General features: G+C 35.0%; 3 protein-coding genes across 5 annotated transcripts; 1 reads left to right on the plus strand and 2 right to left on the minus strand.

Annotated features, from left to right (window-relative positions):
* Positions 1 to 281: 281 nt before the first annotated feature.
* LOC132607840 (hyoscyamine 6-dioxygenase-like) lies at positions 282 to 3849 on the minus strand. Of its 3 annotated transcripts, none has more exons than XM_060321916.1 (3): positions 2553 to 3849; positions 1530 to 1848; positions 282 to 692 (listed from the first exon to the last, which is right to left on the minus strand). In XM_060321916.1, the coding sequence occupies exons 1-3, from the start codon at positions 2567 to 2569 to the stop codon at positions 447 to 449; spliced, it is 582 nt and encodes a 193-aa protein (XP_060177899.1). In that variant the 5' UTR covers positions 2570 to 3849; the 3' UTR covers positions 282 to 446. The 3 variants fall into 3 exon arrangements, with proteins under 3 accessions (XP_060177899.1, XP_060177908.1, XP_060177902.1); XM_060321925.1 differs by having other exon boundaries at positions 522 to 649; XM_060321919.1 differs by having other exon boundaries at positions 551 to 699.
* Positions 3850 to 3987: 138 nt separating this feature from the next.
* On the minus strand, positions 3988 to 7653 carry LOC132607831 (1-aminocyclopropane-1-carboxylate oxidase homolog). Its single transcript, XM_060321910.1, has 3 exons — positions 6925 to 7653; positions 4926 to 5247; positions 3988 to 4351 (listed from the first exon to the last, which is right to left on the minus strand). The coding sequence occupies exons 1-3, from the start codon at positions 7431 to 7433 to the stop codon at positions 4100 to 4102; spliced, it is 1083 nt and encodes a 360-aa protein (XP_060177893.1). The 5' UTR covers positions 7434 to 7653; the 3' UTR covers positions 3988 to 4099.
* A 2395-nt stretch (positions 7654 to 10048) lies between these two features.
* On the plus strand, positions 10049 to 21867 carry LOC132607853 (uncharacterized). The gene is made up of 8 exons (XM_060321931.1): positions 10049 to 10288; positions 11181 to 11438; positions 15639 to 15838; positions 15916 to 16266; positions 16548 to 16748; positions 18272 to 18342; positions 19589 to 19728; positions 21199 to 21867. Exons 1-8 carry the CDS (start codon positions 10249 to 10251, stop codon positions 21510 to 21512), a joined length of 1575 nt encoding a protein of 524 aa, XP_060177914.1. The 5' UTR covers positions 10049 to 10248; the 3' UTR covers positions 21513 to 21867.
* Positions 21868 to 21901: the final 34 nt, after the last annotated feature.

The following is a 21901-nucleotide window of genomic DNA, read 5'->3' on the forward strand; positions in this document are numbered from 1 at the left end:
GATTGTTGGGTTGAGTCCAACGGTTATAAGGAATGGCCAATGCAAACATGATTTAGTGTTTGGCTCTGGTTATTTTGTAAACTTCTGGAATTGCAATCATAGTGTTAGCTTTAGGGATCCATCCAATTGCACTAAAAATGTCTTTTTGGAACATATTTTGGCTATAGAATGTAATATCAAGAAGAAACCATGTGCTTGTTGTGCCAAGTCCATGAGAAATCATCTAGAGAATAAACCAAAATCTTTATTAGCAGCATCACTTTTAGGATCCTGTTCTTGCTATGTTTCAATTAACGTTGATGCACACAACATGATCATATATAAGCAAGAGAAACATACTATTGTGTAGAAATATTTTTTTACACAACATAATACCATACAAGTCAGGTACGTAATAACCTGTATTTTTATTCAATATATTATATTATATAGAAAATCCATTAAGCTTAGAGCTTGTAAAACTGAAGGACAGCTTCAAAATCGCCATTATTTGATGCATAGGTGTGCAAGAACTCCTTGTATTGGTAAGCCTTGTATAGTGGAAATTTTGTTGATTTTTTAGACAAAGAACTTGCTGGTTCAATGTGACAATCCGAAGAAGGGATTACGAAAGTACCCACAGAGATTCGAGCTGCTTTCAAGTTTGTCACTGCTCGATGAATGACACTTTTTAGCTCATTGTTACTGATAATCTAAAACCTAAGACAAGTTATCTGTTAAAATACATTGATAGCACAAAAAATAAATTACTGTCAATCTATACAAGTTAAAATTCGTAACAAAATATGAAAGGAAAATTAATACTTCTATACAATAAGGATAATTGTGCTTTGATCTTTCAACTATTGGGGAATCCTAATTGGGAAATATTTGATTTTCAATTAATAGAACTGTAGAATTTTAGAGCCGATGAATTATCATAAATTTATCATACTGTATTTCTTTTAAAGAAGAGTAACAGTACCAAATAAGTTTCTTTCTTTTAGATTAACTAATGAGTAAACATGGTTTACAGACTAAAATATCCGTCAGTTTTTTGAAAATTTAGTGGTAGGAGTACAAACACTCACAATTTTATTAATTAAAAATGTGCTTAGCTACTATATCACTAGGACTTTGTTAAAAATAAAAATGCTCTAAGCTAATTAAAAATCGCCTTTTCTCTCTTTTTTCTTTAAGTTCAGTACAATGCATATAATATTATGCCATCAAGTTAAGTTGACTTATAATAAGAGGTATTTTTCCTATCAATGTAACATGAAAAATAGTAGATAACTAAAATTGAGCCGGTTAAATTGCACGAACTGTCAAAACATTCTTGCAATATTCGTTGATCGTAACACCAAAATTGTGGTGGAGTGATAATTAAGTACTCCATAGAGTTTCAAGTTTGAGCCCTCGGTATAAAATCTCATTTTGTAAGGTGCACTTTCCCCCTAAAGTGGGAGTTCCCCGCACTTAATGGACCCCAAAGCGAATACCCAATACCAGATGGAAAACCAAAAAAGAGTTCATTGTTAGGGGAATACCTGTAATTGGCAAGCAATGAGGACCACAAATGCATTAGGAAGAGGTTCAACAGCAGACCATTTACCGTCCTTGAAGATTTGAAGGCCATAAACATTAGCTTGATGTAGAATTGTGAATAAGTTAGGATCACAGTGGCTATGCATTCCAAGTGCCACATCTGGGTCGGGGCATGGAGGATAATAGTTCACAGATAGCATTTGAACTTGGCTTAATTCACCTCCAAAATACCCCTTTTCAAGTCCTAATCCTTCACTAATCACATCTGAAATCTTTGTGATCAGCTTCTTTGTTTCAGTTGAATAGGCGCTAATAACTTCTCTGAAATTAGTGTGTAGGAAACAAATCAAGTAGAACGGAACAAATTAATCATTCAGTGCAACTGCCATATAACATTAGACAACAAAAGGGGGGAATAGGTCAAAGTTGTCCCTCTACTTTGGACTATGTTTTAAAATTACCCTATGTTTACGTTATACTTTTCGGCTGTTGATACCCTTATGATAAGCAGGTTTTCTCGTATCACCAATAAGAATTTTCTACACCTTTAATTAGAGGTCTCTAGTTCGAGCTCTGAGTACATATGAAAAAAATCCTTGTAGCTAGAGAGCGCATTAAATGATCCTTACGCAGCTCCGGATTAATCAAGGCCTCGATGCGGGTACTGCGTCCAAGACACCAGGTGGAAAATACCAAAAACAAAAATCTCGTATTTCTTTCACATTGACGGAGCTCAACATGGATTTGGGCCTTTTCAAGCTTGTTGGCAAGTAGAGCTGGGGTTGGCAAGTAGTGCTGGATTTGGGCAAGTACAAGTTTGTTTCTACTTGCCAACCCCAGCTCTTCCTTTAGACATAAGTGAGAAAGCTCGAGAGTCAGCGTGACATACACTTAGCCTAGACATCACTTGTTGCACTCTTACCACTACACCAAAGCCCAAGACGCTTGGTAAAGGTCAATAATTGAAAGGAGAAATATTAAAAAATGATAATACTGAAGGCTTAATTAATGAAATATGTTTATACCTGAAAGAGGAAATCATTTTCCTCTCATACCAATTTGCTAGAGTTGCACTGTTAAGCTGAAACCATTGAATATATTGGAGAATCTCATTTCAATCTGTGCCAGTCCTTATATATTAACTCCAGAGAGAAGACCTGGAAAGATAACTATCCCTTAATGCAAGATCATCCCAGCAATAGATCTTCAGGAAGAACTCAATCAATGACCATTGGTCCAAAATATTGTTAAAGGAGCCAAGAATATGGATTATTTCAGGTCATTTCTCATTCATGAAAATTTAGTTACAGCCCGTTTGGAGGGCTTATAAGTTGCCTATAAGCTGTTTTCAATTTTTTTGAGTGTTTGGCTGGCCAGCTTAAAGCCATTTTGTGCTTCAAATAAGCCCCAAAAATTAATTGGGTTTGTTTGGCTTAACTTATCTAAAGCAGCTTATAAGCCACCAAAAAAAATAAGTTGGTGAACAAAATAAGTTGGACTACACCAACTTATTTTTTTTTGGCTTATAAGCTGTTTTTTTAAGCCCATCCAAACAGGCTCTTAGTGTATATCTCTCAATTAGGGTGCTTTATAGAATTATATCATATATCCTGCTAACCAAAGTGTAAAGCCAAATTGTGTCGTTGGATGCTGAAACTACAACCCTGCTGTATCCCAAACCCAAGCAAGCTAGGGTCGGCTAATCGGCTATATGAATCCTTACTGACTATGTACTCCATTTAAAATTCGGACCTTTAATGGAATATAAATCTCTCTTTCTTTCTTTTTTTGATAATGGTCTCCTGGTCTTTCTTTCTCTCTCTTGGTTGAGCTAGTTCTGACCATGGCCGTGGGGGTCTTAAAGGTAATCAGTAACAGAAAGCTAAAGAGTGATGCCCATAGAGCTGTTACAAATGCTCATGTAGTTCGAACGACAGTTGTTAGCTCCATTCATCCTTGTAGTGAGAGTTACATCAAAACCTGCATCAGCAATGGTTAAGGAGTCCAATAGTCCTCCTCTTTACAGAGGTTTCGTGTACAAGGATTTTGTTAGCAGCTACAGAAAGAGATGTTAAAGGAGGAGAACCACCCCTTACCAATTTCAGTCTTAAGCTTAGTTTGCAGCATTGACTATTTCAGTGTCAGTATGAATATATATCTCTAATGCTTGTGAATTTCCCATATCTTGTATAATAGATACTGTAACTAAGGGTTAAAATAGGTACGGGTTTGGGTGTACCAATGCCAAGGTTAGCATATTTTGTTTGCTGAACTTCTTCATGGTTTAGAGGCCTCGTGAAAAGAAGAAAAAAAAGAAGATCAAGGCCTTGAGCAGAGTTGAATGAGAGTCAACCACACTTAATTCTATCAGTACAGACCCGGTAAACAAGTAAGACTTGATTTAGAAAGCAGAATGAAATAGAGAAACATAAATGAAAAATTAAAGAAGTAACACCGGCGGAAAGTCATAGAGATTTCTTCAACTCCACAGAAAATACAACAACGTATCCTTACACAATAAGGGAGAAATTCAAGCTTACCATGTAAAATTAGCAACGAATTTATATTTAACTCACAGCTTAAAATGGGGAAGGGCTGAAGTACATTCTCGTACATTCTTCTGGTAATAGGCCATATATTCAAGATTCGAGACTGACTTGTACAACGGAGGATCTTTCTCTGATAAAAGCTCTATGATCGGTCCATATGGCTTTAACATACATTCAGATCTGGGGAAGAAGAAACATGCTGCTGACACCCTTGATCCAACAGGTCTAGCCAATACTCTATGCTCCACGCTCTTGAACTTGTCGTTAGTAATAAGCTGCAAAATACATTTTGAAATCTTGTTACTAAACTCTAAATAGAGAAAATGACAAAAATGGTCCCTTATCTTTGATAGTAGGTTCAAAATAGTCCCTTAAGTATCACCTGGGCAGTCACTTTTAGTCTCCATCAGATATTTAAACTCTGGTTGTTAACTTTAACCGGAACTGTGAAAATAGAAAATATTTAATGAGAATTCACATTTGGAGGTATAATTTTGTAGTTTATGTTATCTTTGGTCTATTTGTAGAATCTGGTGTAACTTTTTGCGGTGCAATTTCTGTTATTTTGAATTTGCTGCAGTTTTTTATGTTGCGTCCTTTTATTTTGACGGAAATTTCTAGTGTTTATGGTTAATTTTTTTTCCACAGTGCCGATTAAAATTTAAGGTTTGGTGAATATCTGATGGAGACAAAAGTGTTCACTTTTGGCAAACTTAAAGGACTATAATCTGCTTGTAATACATAAGGGACTAATTCCAACCTACTAAGGGACCAGTTTTATTATTTTCTCCTCTAAAATACTTGCAAACGGAAAGATGTCGCAGACTTGACAGTACTCTCAGAAATTACCTGCATAAGGTCTCCAATGTTTACTACTAGAGCGCCCGGTATAGGAGGCACATCGACCCAATGATTTTGATGAAGAACCTGGAGGCCACCATTAGAATCCTGAACTACCATAGTTAGAAAGGTCGAATCTGAGTGGTTGATTGTGCCTAAGGCTAGTTCTGGCTCAGGACAAGGTGGATAGTAAAGGCATGTCAAATATTCACTTTTTAGACAATCCATCTTTGCGAGGTAATCACTGCCTAGCACTAAGGCTTCTGAAAGTAACTCTGAGAGGATTTCTCTGACCTTGATCATATATTCCATGTAGTCCATTATTTCCTTTCTGCGCAATTAGAGTATACATCAAGATGATGGCCCAAATAAAAATATCTTCTTTTTAGCATCTCTTAAAGGTCATGCTGAGTGATAACTCTTAATGTTAAGAAATAAGCCATCCAAGACAGAAAATGCAGATACAACAACACCTTAAGGGAATGATGATATGCAGAAATTCCTTTTGTGATAAGAAATCAAAGCAGATCATACTTAATAGCATGGGTGGAGCTAGGGGGGCAAGTCGTCGAAAAATAACACTGTATATACAAGATCAATTTTATTTTACAGTAGATATTGAATCTCCTTGACTTCTTCGTGTTTATTACTTTTTTATATTTTGAATCCCCTTGATGAAAATTCTGGCTCCGCCACTGAGTTAATAACACTTAAATAAAGGGCCTGACATTCATTTCGTCATGAATATTTATAGCATAGTCTACTAAAAGAGGGGACAGCCTTGTTATGGTAATTAGATGACATTTCCAATCTTTCACCTCTAATGAGATACGTTCACCTCTAGTTTTTTGCTCTTTTCTTTTCGATAAGTCATTCACTTATAGTTATACTATGATCAATGAGATGACCTATAGGATAATTCAGGTGTGTATGATAGTATCATTTGGCCATTTGGTGTCCAGAGTCAAAAGTACAGACAAAAAGATACTTCAAAGGGTCCTATTGAACATGAAACTTTTTTCAAAAAGAAAAATTCGAAACAGCTTTTGGTTATACATTGAATTGATTTTTTGAATATCTTTTGAAGATGAGTTTCAAGTTTGAACAAATGGTTTTGACCAGTTTTTCAAGTGAACTTTTTTTCCACTAAAAAAACTTCTACTTTTTTCAAGTTAAATGCATGTCCAAACACAACTTCAACTTCCAAATACCCTCTTTCAACTTTTTTCAATTATCACATTTTTATGTCCAAAAGCCTACTAAGGATCGACGACAACTATGTCTCAGTCCTAGGCAAGTTAGGTTCAGCCATATGAGTTCTCACTAATCATGCTGCTCCATCTAAACTCATCTCGAACCAATATTACACAATAAAAGTAAAAAGAACTAGAAGTTAGCTATATTTTTTTTTTGATAAAAGAAGTTACCTATATTTTGTAACTGGCATATAAATCACTATCTCTAACAAGACCATAAAAGACTCTTGGAAAACATAGGACCGAACGTGAATGTATTTACTATAAACTAATTACAATATGTCATACAGATCATCTACAATCAAACCTCTCTATAAGGGACTCGTTTGTCTGGATATTTTTTTGGCTTCTACAGTGAAATGTTGTTATAAAGGATGATTATTCAGGGGCGAATCCAGTTATAAAAAATGGGTGACGTGAACACATGGTCACCCGACTAAACTCGGTATATTATGTATATATTCCATAAAATATATCTAATATTAACTAAAGGAACGCATGCTCAAACTAGACCGAATGGAACACTGGCTATGCGCTACCTTTAATCCTTAAGGTTGTGGATCGAACCCCACTAAATGCACTTTCGCGTATTTAAAAAAAAAAAAAATTCTAAGGTGAATTCATGCTCTTGAAATCCTGGATTCGCCTCTGTGGTTATTACTTACGTATTATAGAGAAGTCTAACTGTATATCTAATAATTCTATTAGGGCCAATTTCATTCTAATAGTAGTGAATTTGATAAAAATTGTACCTGCAGATGATAGGAATAGCTTCTGGATCCAATGAACCATCAATGAAAGTACAAGCTAATGCATCTCTCCAATTAGCCACATGGGTTTCACTAAAAGATCCATTAATAGTAAAAACCCTAACTTTATGCTTATTATCAGAAGAATACCACTCCATTTTATCCTCCTTAGGTTGTTCATGGAAACTTCTAGTACTTTCAAGAATTGCATCCAAAATACTAACTGGAACCCCATGATTAACAATTTGAAAAAAGCCCCAGTTTTTAGCTGCCCCTTTAATCTCCTCAACAATTTCCTTTCTCCTAACACTGTTAATTTCACTTCCTTGCAAATCTATAACAGGGATTTTCAGCTGAATTTCACCATTCTCACATAGTTTTGATGGTGAATTGTAAATGAAGAATCTTGGTATTTTTGTGATACCAGAATCTACAAGACCTTTTACACCAGCTTTAGTGGATCCAAATTCTTCTACTTCTTTAGCCCAATCATAACCAGCAGTGGCAGCCATGAAAATAAGTTTAAGCTGCTGGAAGATGCAAGAATGAGTTTACTGTTGTAGCTGAACAAACACGTGGCCCGTTTGGGTGTGTATGTGTTGACTTGCCATTTCTGAAAATGCTTAAAATTTAAGGACCCAGTGAATAAATTAGACAGATTCTGTTCTTGACAGTTTGAATTTCTTTTTGGATTCTCTCTTTTTTTTTTTGGTAAATCTTTTGAGATTCTCGTGTAATGTTAATGACATATTTAGATATATATGTTTCAGAAAAGAAATAGTATTCAAATATATAATGAAAGGTTTAAATCACAAATTTCTAAATACTGTATACTTTTAGGATGCATAATAAATCTTTAATTCGTCATTAAATTTCATGGTCAGTAATCAGTTAAAGGGTGTGTACGGTACGTAGGAAAATATTTTTCTTTGAAAAATAGTTCCAAAAAAATGGATTTGTTACTTATTTTTTCCGTGTTCGACACATAAGCAAAAAATATTATTAATCAGGATTTATTTATGCAATTTGCACAAAATTTCAATTTAAATTTCATATCATAATTTTAAATCTCAAATTCTCCAAAAATGTACGATTTGAGATTTCAAATCGTGGTTTGAATTTTTTTAAATATAAAACTTGACCCATAAGTTTATATTTTGTTAAAAAATGATCCATAAGTTAGTAGATATTTACCCACCATTTATATCAAATTTTAAAAAAGATATGCAAGTTGGCAGAATATTTATAACAAATTTATTTTTACTAACCATGTGGGAGGATTATATTAAAGAGTAGTTATACTACAATTAATGTACAATTTTTCTTTTTTATTGAACTAGAGTATGATCAATTGGTGTTGTATTTTTTAGAAAGACTTTCTAGCAGGTATTAATTTTGTTATAAATTATGATTTGCTCATTTGGTAAGATTGTATAAGAATTGGGAAAATTTTGATGGCTTTCACAACTTGTGAGATTTTTATATCTAGAGAAAAAATATGACTTAAGAAATTCAAATTGCATGTCCAAACAAAACTTCAACTTCAAATAATTGATTTCAAAATCATGTCTAAATGGCTCCTAAGATAAATAATATGAAGATGCTGATGGTGCGTAGGGGCATGGGTATGGGGTGGTGGGGATTGGAGCTATGAGGTGCGTTGGAAGGTGGAGAAGGATACAATTAACTTGAAATGCCAATTGTAAGACTTATTTTCTCTACTTTCAATACACCTAAATAACAAAAATTGCACCTTAAAAAAATTATTCTTGACTCTAGAAATAGAGAAAAGATGGAATAATATAAACTACAAATACTATAATTTCAAATGTGAGTTTTGATTAAATAATTGCTATTATCACTATCTTAGTTAAATTTAACAATTAGAGTTCGATAAAAAATATCGGATAAAAATCAAAGTACTTATATTTGACAAACTTAAAGAATTAAAATCACTAATGACTAGAATATATCATCATTATCAAATCAATATTTTTATTTTTCAATAAACAAAAACATATTTAGAATCTAACTATTTTTACTAATTTATGTGTAATTTGTCTCTGAACCAAATGACCCATTATCCTGGAAAATATAACTAGGAAAACTATACGTGAAAATAATAAAAATGGTCTCTTATATTTGGTGATAGATTTAAAATAGTTTCTAAAGTATACTCTGAGCATTTTTTATTGAAATAATTACGTTGTATATCAATTAGGATAATAATGCTATCAAAATTGATCCATGTTTTAAATCTTACAAAAAATGACTTAGCCTTCTCTCTCCCCCGCGCTCTCTCTGCCCGCGTTAGGTTTCCATCTCTGCTTGAAAATCCTTGGAAAGCATCGACAAAGAGCTTTTTAACATTGACGAGTCGCTATAGTTTTCTTCGCTTTGTACACCATCCTGAAACTCCTGTCGCCGATGATGAGTTCTGGTGTGAAATCTCGAGTCGCGTCGGCAAGTTCCTTCACAGAGATCCAACTTAGAGATGGGTCAAATGTTTGCACTTTCAGTTATTGTGATGGAAGAAAGCTACGCATCGGCAGTGGCAGAGATGAAGTTACCAGCGATGGGAAAGTTGTCGGAGGTGGAGAAACTAAAAGGTGCAGGGGTAGTGAGTGTATAATAGTGTATATAGGTGTATCCACCGCTCTTATACACTATTATACATTTTTATACACCTATATACATAAAATATATTTGTCTTGTATAAAAGTACAATTCTTATTCAAAACCAGTCCAGATCTATATTTATATCCACTTATACAATATTATATAATTGTGTATAAGTGCGTATTTTCGTGTATAATATTGTATAATTATATCTTTTGATGTATATACCTACACATTATACGCTTTCACACACTACATGCATAATGTATTTGTCTTTTATATATAAGTGTATAACATTGTATGAAAGTGTTTTTGGGCTATATTTTTGCAATGTAAGTTTTAAACTATATTTTTGCAATATAAGTCAAGCGAATTGTAGATTTCTGAAATTCCCCCCCCCCCCCCCCCCCTTTTTTTTTTTTTTTTAATTTCCGTTAAATATTTACAGTAAATAATTTAATTGCTTTACTTATTTATACTGATCCTATTGAAATGTTTGTAGCAACAATTACTTGCGGGCCATTACTGACCATTTGGCCAATTTGCCGCACCTAAGAGCAGCGTCGAAACTCCACCGCCCCAATCTGCTGCAAAGTTCCATTCTTTAAAACTACCACTAAGCTTTCCTTTTCCTCTCTTTCTCTATCTTCTTTTTTCTTCTTCATTCTTGCACTTTTGCACATTATTGTGGGGGTTCATCCAAATTGAATGGCTAATCAATCTCTGAAGCCTTTGCTCAAGAATATAGGTCAGTCTAACTACCCCTGATTTTTTATGTGATTTAGGATTAACCCATTTCTTCTATATTGCATACTTCTTTGTGAAAGCATTGAGTTTGAATAGATAAAGATTACTTTTTTGGGGGGTTTCATTTTCTCAGTTCTATCATGTTTGGTGGCTGAATTTACCCAAATAGAGCTGAATGGATATAGAGGATTCGCATAGTTTATTCATTTGATTGGTTTCTGTTTGGTTAGATAAATCAGCTGACAGAAGAATTGGGGAAGAAAGATGGACATCTTTACTGCTATGCATAATAATAATATCCATGGTCCAAAGTTAAGGTTTTCATTGCATACTTATTTCTTTTTTTGATCCTTAGAAAAAAGAAAATGACACTTAAAACATAGTAAGTCGGTGTTTACATATATTTCATTTTATTTGGAATTTATAGTCTTGGAGTTGAAGATAGAGATGTGTTTGGTCATTCTCAAATAAGTTAGAGATGTGTTGGGTTATACTTTTTGCAAAGAATTTTCGAAATAATGTTCATGCTTGAATGTACTTGTCAAATTGGAAATACAACTTCAAAAGTGAAAAGTCAGTTAGAAAAACAAGCTGTCCAAATTTGAAATGCAACTTCAAGTTGGATTTGGAATTTTCATGGCCAATCGCTGATTTTCAAATAAAGTGAAAAAAAAAAGATTCCGGAAAAAAGTGAATAATTTTTATGGCCAAACGGATCCTAGGACTCGTGGGTAAGTGTAAAGGTTACTGAATCGAAATTAATTGTGTGTGCGCATGCTACTGAAAGCAGATATAGATAAAACTCTCATGGTATTTCATTGGTTATTCTCATAATTTAGAATATTTTTATCTTTTGAGTCACTGTCAAGATAATTTGTAATTCTGTCTGGCAGATTTCAGCATTGGTATATCGAGGAAACAGGTGGGCAATCAGAAATTTGTCTACAATATTTTTAGCCGGTGTCAATCAAATAGTTCAAACACAGATGGGCATAATAAGCCTGAAGAAAAGAGCATAACGCATGGTCCAGGGCGTAGTAAATATGATCTTAATGATGATTTTAATGATAATAAGTGGAAATTAGAGCTAGCTTGGCTCTCTAAAGCTGTTGAACCTGCGGTCCAACTCTGCAGATGGGCTTTGTCAACAGGTTCGATTAACCTCCATTATCACAAGGCATCGATCTTTCCCTATGATGATCCATGTTGAAAATTGCTTTTGTTATTGCTGATTTACTAGAATAATAAGTAGTTTAGTTGAAGGAGGAGTCTACTTTATTTAAATTTAAATTTCGAGTAGATAGATTAGGTTGTTGAGATAATTTAGGTTTTTGAAATTATTCTGCAGATTTTCTATTATTAAGTTGGCTATTTAAAGCCCTCTATTGTTATTAAAATTAAAAGAGCCAAAATTTCAATCATTTGTCCCAACCTTTTTGCTGCACTATCTATTAAAAAAACAACAATTCTTATAGTAGCTTCGAGAATTGGACCTACAGAACAATTTTATATTGCAGACGGTGAACCACCAATGTCATATTTGTGACATTTAGAATGAACCAGGACATTCCTCAACTTGTTTGTTGCTGTGAATGTTTATATGAATCAATTTTTGCTGTGGTTTCTACCTGTTTGTTTGAGAGAAAATGACAAAAATGGTCCTTTATGCTTGAGGGTAGGTTCAAACTAGTCTCATAAGTACACTTAAGACACATAACAATTTTGGTTCTTTAAGTTTGTCAAAAGTTACACTTTTCGTCTCCATCAAATATTTTACTGAACACTGTCTCTTAGATAAGATGAAGTGGATCTCGTTTACTGTCATCATTCCTAAACGGGAGGGAGCCACGGGCATGAGGGACTGTAGACCTATTAGTCTAGTGGGAAGTATCTACAAGATTATTTGTAAGGTGCTTTCTATTAGACTTAAGAAGGTGTTGGATTAAACTCTTTCTACTTCACAAAAGGCCTTTGTGGGAGGGGGGGGGGGGGGGGGGCAGAAAGTTTTGGGATGTAGCGTTGGTGGCAAACAAAGTGGTGGATTCAAGGAGAAAGCAAGGAGCACCAGGTGTGTTGTGCAAACTTGCTCTTGAAAAGGCAATATGATTGTGTGAACTGGAAATTTCTAGATTCCATCTTGTTTCAAATGGGGTTTGGAGAGAAGTGTATCTATTTTTGCATTTCTTCGGTGAGATTCTCTGTGTTGGTGAATAGTAACCCATGCGGTTTTTTGGGAGCTCGAGGGGTTTGAGACAAGAGACCCTCTATCATGTTATTTATTTTGGTTATGGAAACTCTGAGCAGGATGATGGATAGAGTTGTCCGGGGGGGATACTTGAAGGGTTTTGATGCAGCAGTTGAGGGTGTAGGGACAATATCGGTGTCTCACTTGTCGTTCGCGGATGGTACCTTAGTTTTTTGTGATGCAGTTGAGACTCAGTTGAACTAGTTAGGCCAAGTTCTCACTTTGTTTCAGGCGGTATTAGGACTTAAAATTAATTTGAGGAAGTGTGAGATTATCCCTGTTGGGGATGTGAATGACATTGGGTCGCTTGCTCGTGTTTTGAATTGTAGGGTTGGAGCTCTGCCGACTACATTCCTCAGAGTACCACTAGGCGCCTCAAACAAGGATCTTACAGTGTAGAATCCAGTTGTTCAGAGGGTCGAGAAGAGACAAGCAGGGTGGCAGAAAAGATATTTGCCGAAGGGTGGGAAGGAAGTGCTCGAGTATTCCCACTTACTACTTGTCTTTATTTCTTGCTCCAACTTCGGTCACTAATAAGTTGGAAAAGATTCAAAGAGATTTCCTTTGGGATGCGGCGGATGGAGCAAGGAAGTTTCACTTGATGCGGTGGGAGATCATTACATCTCCTAAAAATGGGGAGGCCTTGGAGTTAAGGATTTAAAAGTCTTTAATAAAGCTTTATTGGGCAACTGGATATGGAGGTTCGGGGTAGAGGTACAAGCTTTGAGGAGGGGGGTGATAGTTGACAAATATGGTGTTATAGAACAGGGCTGGAAAACTAGAGATACCGTTTTGCCTTCCGGTTGTGGTTTATGGAGAAATATCATGAAGGGATGGTATAATTTTGTGAAGAATATCTCATTCAAGGTCGGAGATGGGAGGAGGGTATATTTTTGGGGACACAATTGGTGTGGGAATATATATATATATATATATTTGAAATTGCATATGAAAGATGATTTTTAAAGTTTGTATAGAATATCTTGTCAAAGGGATTTGGCAATTCAACAGATTAGGGGGACTCAAGGTGGAGGGACTTTTTGGGATTTGAGATTTAAAAGGAATTTTCCAGATTGAGAAGTGGACGAGTTTCAAAGATTGATAGATTTTCTTCATAGGGAAGTCAATTCGGTGGATAGTCCCGATGTGTGGTGATGGGTCGTGGGAAATAATGGAGTGTTCTCAGTAAAGTATTTTTATGAGAAACTTTTGGTTTAGGAGGAGGTTGATTTCCCATGTAATGCAACATAGGTTCCAAGTGTGCTAGGAAGGTGTGTTTCTTACCACTAGAGAGCGATTTTGACGGCGGAAAATCTTAGAAAGCGAAGGGTTTTTTGCTCAGTTGGTGTTACATGTGCAAGGAGACGGGGGAGGGCGTGGACCATCTTTTTCTACATTGTGGGTTTACCTTGGGATTGTGGTGGGATATGTTTAGGTGGTTCAACATTTCTTGGGTAATGCCTGAAAGAGCTAATGGTCAGTGTTGTCAAAGGCGCGCTTAAAGCGCACTTAAGCCTTGAAATGAGGCTCAAACATGTTGAGCGCTTCGCCTCGCTTTATTTGCGCTTCAGTGTTATCAATAAGGCTCTAAGACATACTTTTCCTTGACAATGAGCCTCTCTTGAAGAGGTGACACTAGATAATTGATATTTCACTTTATCGTAATGTTTTTACAATTTCTTTGTCCATATATTTGTTGTTCGTGCTTATTATTATTAGTCTTGAACTAAACATATATATATTTGTATTTTTTCACCATTGTGCCTTTATTCATTAAAGCCCACACTTTATTTGCGCTTAAAGCCCCGGCTGACCTTAGTGCTTTTTTGCGCTTTTCGCTTTTAATAACACTGCTAATGGTCAGTTGGAAGAGCGAGAGAAGGAGGAGAAGATGAAGGGCTTGGAACTTGGTTCCGCTTGCATTGATGTGGGTAGTTTGGAGTGAGAGAAACAAGAGAGCTTTTGAAGGAATAGAGTCAACTTTTTCTCAGTTGAGGAGTAGTCTCCGCGCCCTTATTTTCTTTTGGTGTAATAAAAAAGTTCCTAGTTGGGATTAGGTGGAGTTTATAGAGAATCATATTTTGTAGATTCTTTATCTTTTGGTATATCCCTTGTATACAACCGTTTTCTTTTTGGCCATGATTATGAATGAAAATAGTTTTACTTGATAAATAGGTAAGACGGGAAATGAAAAATGAATTAGTGAGAACTCACATTTAGAGGTACAAATTTTGTAGTTTCTGCTATTTTTAATTTACTTAGAGTGTATGGTCCCTGGTGCAACTTTTTGAGCTGTAATTCCTGTTATTTTTAATATCTTTTTCGTGTCTAGTGTAGTTTTTTTGTTTCATATTTTGTGATTTAATGGGACTTTCTTGGTGTTTATAGTTTAATTTTTTTCCCACGGTTTCCGTCAAATCTAACAGATAGAGTTCGGTAAATATTTGATGTAGACTTAAAGTGGTTGGCAAACTTAAAGGACCAAAACTGTTATGGGGGTATTTGGATTTGCTTATTTTAAGTGTTTTTTTGGCTTTTAGGCTCTTCTACTTTTTGTGATGTTTGGGAAAAGACAAAGTGCTTTTAAGCACTTAATTTTGGGTCAATAAAGTACAAAAATAAACCAAAAGCCAAAAGTTGGGTATTCCCAACTTATGACTTTTAGCTTATAAGCTACTTATAAAAAGTCAATCCAAACTCGCTTAAAGGATTATTTTGAACCTACCCTCAAACATAACAGACCATTTTTCATTTTCTCTGTTGTTTGACCTCCTTACGACTTCATATAGAATGTTTAGGATTCATCTCACTTTAACCAGTGTGGTTGCAATTGTATTTAAAGCTCTCAAACAAATGGATTCAAATGATGGATTCAATCAACTTGGCATGGCTACTTGATTAAAATGAATTCACATCTTGCTTTAAGTTTTGAAAACCAGTCGAAGAGATCTTTGATTCTCGAATCTGTTGACATGCAGACCCTTCTCAAATAATTAAGAAGGCAGTGCTTTTGGAGAAAAATAAATAAATTGAAGTCATTGGTTTGAATCTGTACTGTAATTCAAATTCGCTTTCAAGTTTAGGAGGCTGATTTAATTCTTTGCAGGAAATGGAAACGGAGACAAACTTCCACCGACCAATAAATCTCTTGCAGAGATATTTGCCAGCATTCAACGTAGTAAATTGGGACTTCAGGATTGGAGTCTCACCGATCTTACCATAGGCCTATATCTCATATATCTTCAGCAAGCATCCACCAGTCCTATTGAGGATGTTAAGGGTGAACAGATACACTCTGATTTGATAGTAAATATCAGAACCTTAAAAATTAACTTTCTCGTATTGCTATTTGTGACTTTAATAAGATAAGCCTTTCTGATTAGGTTCAAGATCTCATCTACCACACTGAACTGGCTAAGGGTGCTTATAAAGATTGCACTACAGCTCTTGCAAGGAATTGTATGCTCCGGGAAAGTAATGTTGTCAAGTTCATAAAGAATTCCAGTGTGTTGAGGCCTGGATATTTTATAGGAATCGACAAGCGGAAAAAGCTTGTAATTCTTGGAATTCGTGGAACTCATACAGTATATGATCTTATAACTGACATTGTATCTTCAAGTCATGAAGAAATCACGCTTGAGGGTTACTCCACACACTTTGGAACTGCTGAGGCTGCTCGTTGGTTCCTTTTTCACGAGATGGGCACCATAAGGAACTGCCTTGAGAAGCACAAGGTGGACATCTTTTCGTTTGCAATTTGTTTCTATACACTAATCACCAATGAGGAAAGAAATTTTTATGTCCTATCCTTGGTGGACAGAGTTACCTTCTATCTCTTGTATGTGGGAGGTGACAGGTATCCTATGAATTAGTTGAAGCGCGCGCAAGCTGGCCAGGACACCGCGACTATCCAAAAAAAAATTAAAAATAAAATAAAATTAAAATCTCGGACTAGTTTACATGTGTATGTAAATCTATTCTATATACCCATTCAGCAAGACTAATTCATCTACAGGGATTTAGGTTAAGGCTTGTTGGTCATTCCCTTGGAGGTGCAACAGCTTCATTGTTGGCTATCATGCTTCGAAATATGTCAGTCCGAGAACTTGGTTTTAGTCCTGACATTGTTTCAGCAGTGGGATATGCAACGCCGCCATGTGTTTCTAGAGAACTTGCCGAAAGTTGCTCTGAATATGTCACAACAGTGGTAATGCAGGTCAGTAACCGGTACAAGTCCATTTTGTTGTTTCTGTTTTTTTTTTCTCCTTCTTCTTAAGATATTTTAATAACAGTTAAGGCTCAAATATGCCCCTAACCGTTTGCGAAATTGTACACATTTGCCCGTCGTTAAAAGGTTGGTGCAAAGATGCCCCTAACGTTTTTTTTTTGCCATATATGCCCTTGAGTTAATGGAAAATACTGGAGGGCATATTTGTTCAGTTTCGCATAGTATAGGGGCATATTTGAGCCTTTGAAATTCCTGAATATTATGGCACAAAATATCATTGCATTCCAAAACATAAAAAAAACATTTGTAATTACAATCCATCCACCATTGAATTACATCAAAATTATACAACTAAAAGAGCAGATGCAATTAAAACCATCTTTTAAAGACTGTTTTCACAAACAAGAGCACCATTTCCCCTTTTCAAAAGATTTTTTTTTACTAATGATAATACCATTTTTATTTTTCAATTTGTTGATGATCTGGATAGTTCTTTCGGGATGTTTTTCGTCTTCTCAGTCCCAATATCTACACGATAATGGATGCAACAATTGCCGCAATAAAACATAAACATAAAAAAGGGGATAACTTACATTAGATTTATGACACATGTTATTAATTCTACTATTCATTAATTATACATGATTAATTCTACTCAATGATTAATAGAATTAATAATAATAGAATAGTAGAATATTTATTTCATGTATATTCTACTATTCTATTATTATTATTATTATTATTATTATTATTATTATTATTATTATTATTATTAATCATTGAGTAGAATTAATCATGTATAATTAATGAATAGTAGAATTAATAACATGTGTCATAAATCTAATGTAAGTTATCCCCTTTTTTATGTTTATGTTTTATTGCGGCAATTGTTGCATCCATTATCGTGTAGATATTGGGACTGAGAAGACGAAAAACATCCCGAAAGAACTATCCAGATCATCAACAAATTGAAAAATAAAAATGGTATTATCATTAGTAAAAAAAAATCTTTTGAAAAGGGGAAATGGTGCTCTTGTTTGTGAAAACAGTCTTTAAAAGATGGTTTTAATTGCATCTGCTCTTTTAGTTGTATAATTTTGATGTAATTCAATGGTGGATGGATTGTAATTACAAATGTTTTTTTTATGTTTTGGAATGCAATGATATTTTGTGCCATAATATTCAGGAATTTCAAAGGCTCAAATATGCCCCTATACTATGCGAAACTGAACAAATATGCCCTCCAGTATTTTCCATTAACTCAAGGGCATATATGGCAAAAAAAAACGTTAGGGGCATCTTTGCACCAACCTTTTAACGACGGGCAAATGTGTACAATTTCGCAAACGTTAGGGGCATATTTGAACCTTAACCGTTTTAATAATGAATCTATAACAGAATGTGTTTCTCAGATTTTTGTTTCATCAACTTTTACTATGTTTTCCAGCTAGGTTTTGATTGGGGTGTATATTGATTGATTGCTGGAATTCCACTATGTCTTGATAATGCAGGATGATATAATTCCACGGTTAAGTACCGCCTCCCTCACGAGACTTAGGAATGAAATTCTTCAGACTAACTGGTAAGCAAATGTAATGTTAAGGATGGTCCTAGGATTCATACAAATGTACTTGCATATCATGCAATTAATAGGTTATATTTCAGTATCTCATTCGTGCCGTAATTTCTTCTCCTGTTTCCTTTCAGCAATTGTAATTCAAAAAGAATCAACTGTTTCTTGCTAGTTGCTACATTATATGAAAGTCAGAATGACTTTCATTAAGGACATAATACGAGTAACAATTAATAGGGCTGCAAAATGGTGTTTTGCCTTTCCCCCACCCCCACCTCCCCCATTGTTCATAAAATTAAGACGTAATAACAACTACTTTCTTGCTTACATCTCCTCACACATGGAATATACAATACGCCAGAACTCTGTTAGAATTGGTCTTTAAGGTCATTCAAAATCTCTGATGTTTAAGCTAGACTGCTAATATATCTGGTATTCTCTTTGTTATCACTTCTGGAATCAATCACTAACTCCATACCATAATCCTGCAGTAACGCTCTATATGCTTGGTAGTAAATTTGCTAGGTTCTTTTTCATCAGTTATGAGAATAAAATAAGTTTTTGGTTGAATGGTCTAATATACTTCTATCAATCGTGTATTGTGAACTGTTCTACCAACTTGAAAAGAAAATACATGGGAATTGAATAGTCTTTTGGCTCATGGTTATAAGTTGTTTGGATTGCATGGAGTTTTGCTTACTTTGGCTGGATCGACACAGATGCCATTTAAACAAACGAAGAATGAAAAATCTGCAATTGTTAATGCAGTAGCTTTTCTCTTCTGTTTCCTTTTCCTTTTAGTGCTTTGTATGGGGTGGAAGGAGGGGTGGGGGTTTTTTTTTTTTTTTTTGGGGGGGGGGGGGTGATACATATGTTAACTGCGAATTACTATTATCCTTACCTTTTAGAAGTTCAAATTGGCACAAAAAGTTTTCCATTGATTCTGTGGTGAATTCTAGCATAGGGAGGTATGTGAATCTTATGCTTTATTATAAGCTTAGAGAGAGTGAGAATCTTTTGCTACAGAGAGTAAAAAGGAAAAAAATAAAGGCACAACGAAGGGCGTAGTAATTGAGGAAATGCTTTGGGGGAAGTGCCGAGCGACTTTGAGACCTAGCTTTGCTGTGTGTTGAAATAAGCATCTAATGTATGTACATGAAGAGATATCGAAGAAAAAATTATAGAAATGAATAGATGATTTGAGTGAGATCAATTTCGTTAACCTTTTGTTTTTTTTTCTCTTTATCTTGTATAGGGTGACTGTTCTTCAGAAGGAAGACTGGAGAGGTGTCGTAGACTTGTTTACAAATGCAAAGCAGGTCGTATCTTCTGTGCAAGATGTAGCTCGGAGACTTGCTGATTATGCTCAATTACGAGGCCAAACTAAGCACTCTGGTATGTTAATGAGCACTGGGATGGCTTACTAACCTACGTTTCAATTACACTCGCAAATGCTTCTATCATAACAATGTCTTGTCAATCTATTTGACAATTTTTGGGGCTTTTGGATTGTCTGATTCTAGAGAGAAAATGACAAAAAATGGTCCCTTATGTTTGATAGTAGGTTCAAACAATAAGGGACTTTTTATATCTTATTTAGTGTCTAGTGTAGTTTTTTTGTGTTGCATATTAAGCTCCTGTTTGGCCATAGATTTTGGGAACATATTTTGAAGATTTGTTTGCAAATCTTTGTTTGGCCATAAATTTTGACAGATTTTGAAAACAAATCTTCAAATCCCAAGTTTTGGCTCAAACTTGTTTTTGGGCCAAGATCTGTATTTTGGCCTTTTCAAAATTTTTAAATACTATCCCAAACTTTTATATTTTATATAAAAAAAAACCATCTATTTATGACCCCACCAATTCTATCTACCATGTTCCTCCACTAAAGTCGTATCTATCATATTTCCACAATTAAAGCAGTCTCTTTTATAAAGTGAACGAACTGAGCTAGTTACTACTTTTTTTTTTTTTCGGTTGAACGGATGGATCTTTGTATTGTAATTTGAATTGTATTAGCTAATAAGTGTGTTATTAGCAATTGCTATTAAAATATCATGTTCTGCATAATTTGAGATTAGCAAGTATGTATGTTTTGTATGATTGAGTAGTCTTGATAGTGTTAGAACTTATGGGTATAAGTGATGTTTCATGTTTTTCAAAACAAAAAGTGAAATATGTTTTGAAAAACTATGGCCATACACATTTTCATAACTTGAAAAATGTCACCCAAATCAAGTTTTTCAATTTTTTTTTTGGAATCTATGCTATGTTATTCGGACTCTCCTAAAATGTCGTCGGGTGCCTGTCGGATCCTTCAAAGTCAGTGTATTTTTGGAGGATTCGACACGGGTGCGGCAACACGTGTCTGAGTAACTTAGAATCTATAGCCAAACGCTAGCTTAGATTTTGATGAGACTTTCTTGATGTTTATATTGAATCTTTCTTTCCCACTGTCTCCGTCAAATGTAACAGACAGAGTTCGGTAAATATTTTACAAAGACTAAAAGTGTTAACTTTTGGTAAACTTAAAGGATCAAAACTGTTAACAGTGGCGGAGCCACACTATGCCGAGGGTGTTCATCCAAACTCCCTCGGCGGAAAAAAATACTGTTTTTATAAGGTTAAAATTATTTTTTATGTATATATATTAGATGTTGACCCCCTTAGGCTTCTTCGTATGTTTACTTTTTTATATTTTGAACCCCCTCGGTGGAAATCCTGGCTGCGCCACTGACTGTTAAGTGCATACTTAAGGAACTATTTTTGAACCTACTATCAAACCTAAGGGACCATTTTTGTCATTTTCTCGATTCCATCCTTCAATATTTTAAACATACTCGCATGTTAATATCACCAATACAGGGTCTACGGTTCCACGTGTTCCGAATACCTCCAGCTCCAAAGGCAATACATCTTCTCTTGTGAAACAGGAAGGGGATGTTGAGTTGTTTGTGCCCGGAACTCTTTATATTTTGAAGAGGAATGCAAATGCAAGAAGCAAAGGTAACAGTGCAGAATGTTTCACACTTTGGAAGAGACACTCAGGGGAGCATTTTCAGAGGATTTTGCTGTCAAATAACATAATTTCTGACCACAAGTGTGATAGCCATTATTATGCATTGAGAGATGTTCTTAAAGGTTTGCCTGGTTCAAGCGATGAAGCTGTTTTCCGATGAATAATTTTCAGATGTTTGCTCTGCCAGTGTAAAAATGGTTGCATTAGTTCAGTGGCGGGAGCTTGCTGCTACCCTCTAGAATAGTCGAGGTGCGTGCAAACTGACACTTACCAAAAAAGAAGAAAAAAAAATAATGGTCTCGTCAGTTGCTTTACAGGTGAAACATTTACATTATCCTCAAATATTGAAGGTAATGATTTTAGCTCAAGTGGCATTGTGCCCATTTCGCCACTGTTTTGAATCTCATAACCGAGGTTCAGATATGAGAATTGCTGTAATTTTCAGCTTATAATTTCTTCTTTCCTGTAGTGTTGGTTCGATTGGTGATACCATAATACGAGGACGTCTTCCTGTATTTTTTCAACTTATACTTGTATTGCTATTACTAG

Source organism: Lycium barbarum, chromosome 1 (assembly GCF_019175385.1).
Source record: "Lycium barbarum isolate Lr01 chromosome 1, ASM1917538v2, whole genome shotgun sequence".
In the NCBI taxonomy this organism is placed as follows: domain Eukaryota; kingdom Viridiplantae; phylum Streptophyta; class Magnoliopsida; order Solanales; family Solanaceae; genus Lycium; species Lycium barbarum.

Bases quoted from the DNA above. Each gene is read 5' to 3' on its own strand.
- LOC132607840 (XM_060321916.1), bottom strand. The intron at 693-1,529 runs GTATTCCCCTAA...CTTAGGTTTTAG, and splicing joins TCATTGCTTGCCAATTACAG to ATTATCAGTAACAATGAGCT.
- LOC132607831 (XM_060321910.1), bottom strand. From the start codon at position 7,433: ATGGCTGCCACTGCTGGTTATGATTGGGCTAAAGAAGTAGAAGAATTT. The intron at 5,248-6,924 runs GTACAATTTTTA...CTAATTGCGCAG, and splicing joins GCTATTCCTATCATCTGCAG to AAAGGAAATAATGGACTACA. The intron at 4,352-4,925 runs GTAATTTCTGAG...TGTATTTTGCAG, and splicing joins ACATTGGAGACCTTATGCAG to CTTATTACTAACGACAAGTT.
- LOC132607853 (XM_060321931.1), top strand. From the start codon at position 10,249: ATGGCTAATCAATCTCTGAAGCCTTTGCTCAAGAATATAG. The intron at 16,267-16,547 runs GTGGACATCTTT...ATTCATCTACAG, and splicing joins ACTGCCTTGAGAAGCACAAG to GGATTTAGGTTAAGGCTTGT. The intron at 16,749-18,271 runs GTCAGTAACCGG...TTGATAATGCAG, and splicing joins TCACAACAGTGGTAATGCAG to GATGATATAATTCCACGGTT.